This window comes from Camellia sinensis, chromosome 1 (genome assembly GCF_055761805.1).
Source record: "Camellia sinensis isolate YWXY chromosome 1, ASM5576180v1, whole genome shotgun sequence".
Taxonomy (NCBI): Eukaryota; Viridiplantae; Streptophyta; class Magnoliopsida; order Ericales; family Theaceae; genus Camellia; species Camellia sinensis.
In genome coordinates, this window is record NC_138961.1 from 26,080,585 (window position 1) to 26,090,282 (window position 9,698).

The 9,698-nt window shown below is 34.2% G+C and overlaps 1 protein-coding gene across 1 annotated transcript; it reads right to left on the minus strand.

Moving 5' to 3' along the window:
• Positions 1 to 2,837: 2,837 nt before the first annotated feature.
• LOC114323284 (large ribosomal subunit protein uL29) lies at positions 2,838 to 4,800 on the minus strand. Its single transcript, XM_028270851.2, has 4 exons — positions 4,660 to 4,800; positions 4,425 to 4,560; positions 3,401 to 3,557; positions 2,838 to 3,137 (listed from the first exon to the last, which is right to left on the minus strand). The coding sequence occupies exons 1-4, from the start codon at positions 4,661 to 4,663 to the stop codon at positions 3,063 to 3,065; spliced, it is 372 nt and encodes a 123-aa protein (XP_028126652.1). The 5' UTR covers positions 4,664 to 4,800; the 3' UTR covers positions 2,838 to 3,062.
• Positions 4,801 to 9,698: the final 4,898 nt, after the last annotated feature.

A 9,698-nucleotide genomic window follows, 5' to 3' on the forward strand; every position in this document is an offset into this window, starting at 1 on the left:
AAAGTCAACAAATAAATTAAGAGGTAAAATTGAAAATAAAATATCCTTCAAAATATGTAAAAAGACTTCTCACCAAACTATTTTGCAAATTGTGAACCTCTCACAAATAAAAAATATATATGTACTAAACCTAATGCCTTAGACATTCTTTAAATTGAATGTATCACCAATTTTCTCTTATTACAATGTGTATTTTAATATTTTTTTCCTTTAAGCTAGCTATATTTGAAGAGCTATGGGTGCTCTTTAACATTTTTTCTCCAGACTACCTATATTTGAAGAGTTATGGAGGCTCTTTATATAGTTTGTGCGGATGGATAGGTAAAATAAATAATATTATTAGAATACATAGATGGAAAAGTGATTAGATAAAATTAAGAGCATATTTTGTTTTGTTTTTGTTTGTTTGTTTGTTTGTTTGTTTGTTTTTTTTTTTTTTTTTTTAGATTTTAACTAATTAAAAATAAAGAGTATAAAATTACTTATATATATACACACATGATACTAGTTGAAAATGTCAAGTTAATGAAGGTAAACAAAACAAAACAAAAAATGTATTTAAAAAGGCAGAATTTTATATAGTTACAGCATTCAAGATAAATAATGTAAAAGTATAATGTTATTTTTCATATCCTCTGTGTACTACTCAACTCTCTTTATCCTTGTTATCATGAAACAAGTGAAATTATCCCTTGGGTTTTAGATTGTCTTCAATTTCAATTTGAGTGGTCAAAAATAGGGGTGAGCATGGTCCGGATTGGACCGGATTGGGATAAAACCAGGACCAATCCGTTATTTACGGTTCTTAAAAAATTGGAACCAATCCAATCCGTTTAAATCATGGAACCAATCCGAACCAATCCATTTAAATACGGATTGGATCGGTTTAGGACCACGGATTCACATAATTAAATAACAAAAATATATATATAACACTTGAATTTCATAAAAATATAAACATAGCGCTATATTAGTTCCATAATAGCAACATGTTTTTCTATAATAACGACATACTGTTCTAGAATTTAAACAATCATAAGAAAACTGGTTTCACCATAAGTATTTAGACCATTGCAAATTAAAACTTAAAACTAACAAACAAAAGTAATAAAAGAAGATATTATACGGTTTTAGGTTTGAGTTTAGATTTTACATAGAATAAGAAAAGATACTATGGGGGAGGATGTATAATAAAAATATAGACTATTTGTATACGGTCCTGATCGGTTCCAATCCGGAACCGTGGGATTCAATCCGGAACCAATCCGTGAACTACGGATTTTTAATTATTCAATCCAGAACCGAACCGCGGATTCAAAAAACCAATCCAAACCTATCGGATTGGACTGGACTGGATCGGATTACGGATTTCACGGATTCCTTGCTCAGCCCTAGTCAAAAATCTTACTTTGATGATTCAAATAGATTATTCATCTAAAAAAATTAAATTAATCTAATAGTTATATTTATATAATTTCATCATATATATTTTGTATCGTATTTTCAAAATCTTTCTCAAAATCAATCGGATAGTCATGTGACAGTGATTATGAATCGCTTTAATTTTTTTTTTTTTAAATAAATGATTAAGATCTAAAAGATAAACAAAAACTCTTATCAAAATAGGTCGGGTGATAGGTGCTCTGCCCTGAACAGGGGAAGACTTTTATCTTCTAAAATATTAGAAAATATTCCCAAGCTCAGATGGGAACAATGAGCATAAAATTTGCGATAAGCATCATGACATGAATAGAAAAATGATTAAGTAATAAAAGTGATGCTTTAATAATACTATTAATATTGTAAAAATGAACAAAAAATGATTGAGAACATTAAAAATGATGCTCTAATAGCACCATGACCCTATTTGATAAGACTTATTTCTAGTTTATTTTAATTTTTAATTTAATTTAAGTAGAACTTATTTTAACTTTTAGCTTAATTTAAGCTATTTTAATGTGTTTGATTCAACTTAATAATACAATTTATAACTTTTTGTAAATCAAAAATCAACTTATTCTTTGAATAAGGGAGGAGAAACTTAATTTATAAGTCAAAAATCAACTCATGTTCACAGTTATAAGTTGTTAGACAATAAGTTATAATCACTTTATCACAGCTCTACTAAACGGAGCTCATGTGACAATAAATCCCACCCACTGCTTATGCCTCTTTTTTCTTTTTCTTTTTTGACAATCTCAATGCATTTAGTGCTATTAGTAATCTTTTTTTTTTTAGTAGTATGAATCATTGTTGAAGTTAAAAACTCACTTTCCCAAATTACAGAATCAATTTTTTTCAACTTATATAAGTTTTTTTTGCTTTACAAACTGTAATAAACATAAGCTGCACCAAGCAATATAAGGTCATAATCACATTTGGTTTGTTTGCTATCCTTCAGCTCCTTAGCTATCCGACCTGACTTGCATTCAATATATAATCGTCACATCCTGGGGCTGAAAGGTCCCAAGTACGTGAGTTGAGTTTCAACATCGTGGGATAGTTTGGTTCTACTGTTGGTGTTAAAGAGAGCTGTGAGGAGCAAACCTAGTACGAGAGAACTGGGTTGGGCCCAATCTAAGGTGTACCGGTTGTTATGCCAATGGCATTGCCACACGACTATAACAGTATGAAAGAACTATTGCGCCAGGCGAAATCCTTCTCTACAATGACACCGAAGGAAAACACACATCCAAGAGCACAAGAAGACAATGGGTATATAGGATTGACAACCTACTAATCTTCATATCAAGTAAATTGTTGTCAATCATACAAGCCACAAGTAATTCACAAAGATAATCCCCAAAACATAACTGGTCAAGCATCCACCATCGTAATTGAACCAAAACCCTCATCAACTATTAAATGAGACAAAAAAAATTCCTAGCAACAGGAGAGATGTGAGCACCAAAGCTTACTAGTCACAAATTTTAAGCAAATACAAAATCAAACTTCCAAGTCCTCCAAAAGTAGCATAAATGTAAACAAAATTCCAAAATTCATGTTTGGAGTAGATATATGGATGCATAAGCACAAAAATCCACCGTATAGTAGATCCTACCCTACACCTTAATAGCATACTTCCTCATAGGAAAGTACATCTCCTTCTTCTTCTCCCTTTCAGTCTTCAGTGATGCCTGTGAGAACAAAGCAAATGGGCAAACTTCAAAAAAATCTACAAGCCCTATATTGTTCTGTAATTTTATTACACCTTGCACAAATGTATACTGCAAGTTATATTGCAATTGGTGCAAACCTTGTCTTGTGATATCAAATTAACAAGATCATGGAAAGGTATTTTTTGTTTCACAATCATAAATTATTACAAATCAACCAGGTAGCATTGTAAACATTACAAGAAAGATATGGTCAAAGAACATAATAGTGTGTAAAATTATACCTGATGCTTGGTGAGGCGTCTACGGATGGCTCTGGTTTTCTTGGGACGTAGATCAAGTGGCAAGTACTTCTTGTTCTTGTAGGCTTCCCTCAGAACAGACTTCTGTTTCTGTGAAATCACGGTCAACACCTGGGCAATGGACAACCTCACCACTTTTCTGCATTCATGCAAAACATCAAAAACATACTTAGATATGTTTAAAAAACAAAAAACTTACTCTAATGAAAGCTTTTTAATAAGGGGATACATAAAAAGGGGGAAGGAATATAATTTCAAACTCATGAAAGTACATGTGGTTCATGCACTAGATTTTTGCAAGCGGGTCTTGTACATCCATGAATTTGCCATTATTTTGTCCATTTGACACCTTTTTGTATTCCCCCTTTTAATAAAAACATTGTGAAATAGAGATCCAAAAGCACATAAAAAGCAAAGGTTCCCTTGGTTTTTCCAATTTTTCCAACCAAAACTTGCCCTTATTGTGATTTATGCACAATCTACATGCAGAACACTCATCATAAACGGAGGTCGAAATAGAAAATCGTAGTTTTGAAGGTTGCATTTCATGATAAATCCATTTTGTACCATCACTTGTGGTGATGGCTCCAATTTCCAATAACACCCCATTTACACGATGATTCTGCATGTCCAGATGCAATATACAATGTACAATATTTTTGTAAGATGACAAAACACACCCTAACTTCATCAAATTAGTACCTAACGGAAGCTTAAAATTAAAATCCGTAGACAGACAACCCAATTGCAATCCATCGGAACATAAGCACCAACAAAATTATTAACTATTTCTTTTCCTGTGTGTCACTTTTGATTAAGTATCTCCATCAACATATTTCATGCAATTATACTGAAAGACTAGTTAATAGCAAACAAGTGCCAACATTTCTGAGTATCAAATCAAGAGTAAATGACACAAAAGCAATAGAAACATAGAAAAAGAAAAGAGAGAACCAATATTATGAATGAGATCTATATATGTGAGAGAGAGAGAGAGAGAGAGTACATCTTGGAGAGCTTGTTGGGAGCACCGCCAGTGACCTTGGCGACACGAAGAAGGGAGAGCTCAGCTTTGAGATCCTTTAATTGGCTCTGCAACTCTGCCTTTGATTTCTGTCTCAACTCATGAACCTTGATCCTCGCTGTAATATACAACAACAACATACACCATTGTTACCCAAATTCACACAACAACAACAATCGAATCAGAATACAAGAGTTCAGGGCTTCTTGTTGCTTACCCATGGCAGTCTCTCTCTCTCTCTCTCTCTCTGTGCCTGAGACTATCCGAAGAACGAACCCTAAAAACGAGAGGGATTAGGGTTTCATTACATCAGATTATATATATCGGTCTGGCCTATCCGGTTGGTTAGGATGGGCCGTCTTCGGGTTTGTCCATTTACATGTTCTTGGACATTTTTTAAAGCCCAGCCCAATTAACTATTTTTTTTGTGGGTTTGCTATCCCAATGTATGATACATATGTTTGTGAACTTGAGTTTGTGAAGTGAAAGAAAAAGAAAAACAAAATAGGGTAAAGTAATTACCGTCTATTTGTTTGAATAGAAATTTTTTTTTTATATTTGGTAGTACTGGTAGTGAAATGAAGGTAGAGATGGAGGTGATAGCATGGACAACCGTGGTGATGGCAACGATGATGGTGGCGATGACTATGATGATAGTAGTATGGTAACACTGGTAAAATTTTGGTCCGCAAAACATTTTTCTCCTTTTAAAAGTATAAAATATTTTTTGTCCAAATAAGATTATTTTTCATTGATCATGGAAAATATTTTCCATTGACTTTTGTTTTCTGTTGTACCAAACACTAAAAAATACAAAAAAATATTTTTCAAAAAATATTTTCTATCTAAATAAACAAAGGGATAGATAATTGTTATAAAATCTATTCTTTTTGGACAAATTCAAAATCTAAACATAGCGTTAGTTCTGGTGAATTTCACCAAATTGTTCAATTGGGCAATGAAATTTGGATTTGGATGCTTATACATATGAAGTTGTTAGAAATTGGTCCTTCCTAACCAAGATCGGTGAGACACAAAATAACAAATAAGGAAGAAAAAATGAATCAAACAAATCACACGTACGATCACAATGATTTATGTGGTTTACCCCAGAATAAGGCTACGTCCACAACTGCGGCGGTTTTCACCATAATAAAAAACATACAACTTTCTAAACCTAAAAGAGGCGTCCTAAAACCTCATTAGACCTAGTGTTTGAGTGAACAGTACTTATCAGAGTCCACCAACCCAACAATCTCCCACTTGGAACCTGATAACACCACGTAACAACTCGATCTTCCTTCATCAATCTTGAATAGTGACTCTCTTGGTCAACATATTTGTTGGATTCTTACTGTCTTGAATCTTCTCAAGAGACAAGACTCCATCATCTACAAGTGAACGAATGAAATGGTATCATAGCTGAATCTGTTTCGTCCTAGAATGAAAAGTCAGATTCTTTGTAAGATGAATAGCACTCTGACTGTCATTATACAAAATACACATCTCTTGCATCTTACCCAACTCTGCTAGGAAATTCTGTAACCAAGTCATCTCCTTCTTAGCTTCAGTAATAGCAACATACTCAGTCTCTGTTGTAGAAAGGGTCACAATCTTCTGTAACTGTGAAATTTAACTCACTGTTGTACAACCCAACGTGTAAACATAACTAGTAGTACTCTTTTTGTTATCCATATCACAACCAAGTCTACATCAACATAACCATGTAACTCAATGCCGGTTCGTTTGAAACGAAGTGCCATGTCTATAGTACCACTCAAGTATTTAAGGATCCATTTCACTGTCTCCCAATGTTGCTTGCTTGGATTACACATGTACCTACTAACCACTCCGACTACATATGCAATGTCTGGCCTAGTACAAGCAATAGCATACATTATGCTACCAATAACTGAAGCGTTTGGAACACATTCCATGTAAGCCTGCTCTTCTTCAGTCTTTGGAGACTACTATTTGGTATGTCTAAAGTGGCTAACAATGGAGAGCTCACTGGTTTTGCACTATCCATGCTAAACCTCTTGAGAACTTTCTTAACATACTCAGCTTGTGACAACTTTAAAGTACCATTTTCCTTGTCCCTGTGAATCTTCATACCAAGGATTTTGTTTACAACTCCAAGATCCTTATCTCAAATTGGTAGAACAAGAGTTTCTTCAATCTTTTTATCTCTTCAATGCTAAGTCCTGCGATAAACATATCATCAACATATAAGAGAAAAATAATATAACTTTTGTCAAACCTCTTGAAATAACAACAATAATCTGCTTGACATCTTGTAAAACCGCTGCTATACATAAACTTCTTGTACCACTGCCTTGGGGTTTGTTTTAAACCATACAAGCTTTTTCGAAGTTTGCATACAAATTCCTTTTGCCACGTGCTAAGAGACCTTGTGGTTGCTTCATATAAATTTCATCTTCCAAATCGCCATGGAGAAAAGTCATCTTCACATCCATCTACTCAAGATGCAAATCTTCAGCAGCCACAATTCCTAGTACTAATTTGCTAGTGGTCAACTTAACAACTGGAGAGAAAATTTCAATGTAGTCAACCCCTTCCTTTTGTTGAAATCCCTTTGTAACCAATCTGGCCTTATAGCGTTTACTCTCATCATGTTCCTGTTTGACCCTGTAAACCCACTTGTGCAAAGCTTTCTTACGCACTGGTAATTCAATCAACTGTGAATCTATTTCATCCTGCATAGCTAACTCCCCTTGAATCATCAACTTGCAAAACCTCATCATAACTTTCGAGTTCACGTACATCAGACAACAACAAATAATGTAAAGATGGAGACCAATGCTGTGGGTTTAGACTCTCTTTTTAACCATCTCAACTTAGAAGTAGGAGTATGTGGCTCAGTTTGTGGAATAAAATTTTCAGGATTATTTTGAATCCTACTATTCAAATCACTCTCACTAATCTCCTCTAACTCAACATGCTCGTGACAAGTAACAAATTTAGATTCAGATTCAGTTGCAAACTTATCCTTATCTTTATACATTACTTTCTCATCAAATATGACATCTTTATTTCTGATTATTTTTTGATTTTTATCATCCCAAAATTGATAACCAAATTGATCAATGCCAAACCCAATAAAAGTATATTTAATAGATTTCGGATCAAGTTTACTTTTATCAGCAAAATCTATATGCACATATGAAACACAGCCAAATACCTTCAAAAAAACAAAGATTTACCTCTTTACTACTCCAAGCTTCTTCTTGTAACTCTCCATCCAATAAAACAAATGGACCATGGTTAATCAAATATAATGCAGTGTTAATTGCATCTGCCCAAAACATTTTTGGTAATTTGACATGTATTCTCATGCTTCTAGCACGTTCATTCAGAGTTCTATGCATGCGTTCTGCAATGCCATTATGTTGAGGTGTCTTTCAAATAATCTTCTCCATTCTAATTCCATTTTCTGCATAATATTTTTTGAACTCATTGTCATCATATTCCCCTTCATTATCTAATCTCAAGCACTTAATTTTCAGATCTGTTTCAGTCTTTACCAAGGCTTTCCATTTCTTAAAAGTAGTATAAATTTCAAATTTATGCTTCAGAAAATAAACCCATATCTTTCTCATTAAGTTGTCGATAAAGGTAACATAATATGATGATCCTCCAAGAGATGAAATTGGTGTAGGTCCCCATACATCTATATGAACCAACTCTAACTTTTCTGACTTCGGTTTCCTGTCATCCTTTGAAAAATTGACCCTCTTTTATTTGCCGAAGATGCAATCCTCACAAAAGTCAATGTCCACCGATTTCAAATCTGACAGTTTCCCTTGAGATGCAAGTTCCTTTATCTATTTTTGACTTATATGTCCAAGTCTTTGGTGCCACAGATTTGAGTCTTCCTTCTCACTAGTAACTGCTACTGCTACTGCATCCCTATTTTTCGTAGTCATGTAAAGGTTGTCGTCTTTTTGACCACGAGCAACAACCATGACTCCTTTGGTGATTTTCCACAAACCACCCATGAAGGTTACAACGTGACCTTCATCATCAAGTTGTCCAATAGAAATCAAGTTTTTTTTCAAACCAAGCACATGTCTGACGTTATGTATCTTTCAAACAGATCCTTTTGTCATCCTGATTGTTACATCCATTTTACCCACAATCTTCAAAGGTCCATCATCAGCCAAATAAACTTTCCCGAAATCACCGCCAATGTAATTGTCCATGATTTCCCTCTGTGAGGTAGAATGGAATGATGCCCCAAAATCTAAAATCCAAGATTCAATAGGGTTATCAATACTCAAGATCAAAGCATCATAAATCTCATCCATTGTAGTATTAGCAGACTTTTGATTTTGATCACCTTTATTCTTATTCAATGTCGGGTAATCTCGTTTTAGATGTCCATTCTTTCCACAGTTCCTACAACTCCGCCATTCTTTAGTTCTTGACTTGCTTCTGTGTCTGGATTTTGATCTATTGCGATTCGGGTTTCTCTCTACTGATCTTCCTGGCTTTTGTATTCAGGGCAGAACCTGATGTTTCCCCTAATTCCCTCCTATGAATTTCTTCACTCAGAATTAAATCTCGAATATCATTATAATTCAACTTTTCTTTCCCCAAAGAATTACCCACTGCCATTTCAGTATCATTCCAACTCTCTGGCAAACTAAATAAAAGAATCAAAGCCCTAACCTCATCATCAAATTCGATAAATACAGAACTCAATTGTGTTACCACAATATTGAATTTGTTCAAATGCTCAGCCACTGAAGCACCTTTTGGCATCCTCAAATTAAACAATCTACGTATCAAATAAACTTTATTTGAGGTAGAAGGTTTTTCGTACATGTTTGAGAATGCCGCCATGAGACCCGCTGTAGTCTTTTCCTTTGTTGTGTTAAACGCAACATTACGAAAACAACGTTAGCCGGATAACACCTAGCGCTTGGCGATCAAGAAGAGTCCACTCATCATTCTTCAACTTTTCTGGTTTCGTCCCTAAAAGGGGCTCATATAGTTTTTTCTGATACAAATAGTCTTCAACCTGCATCTTCCAAAATCCAAAATCTATGCCATTGAATGTATTGATTCTAACCTTTTCATCTATAGCCATCGCTTCCACTCGAACTAATGCTCTAATACCAGTTGTTAGGAATTAACCCTTCTAACCAAGATTGGTGAGATACGAAATAACAAATAAGGAAGAAAAAACAAATCAAACAAATTACACAAATAAGAACACAAGGATTTATGTAG

Coding starts and splice junctions, on each gene's coding strand:
- LOC114323284 (XM_028270851.2), bottom strand. Junction 3,558..4,424: donor CCCAACAAGCTCTCCAAGAT/GTACTCTCTCTC, acceptor GCATGAATGCAG/AAAAGTGGTGAGGTTGTCCA. Junction 3,138..3,400: donor GACGCCTCACCAAGCATCAG/GTATAATTTTAC, acceptor TTGTTCTCACAG/GCATCACTGAAGACTGAAAG.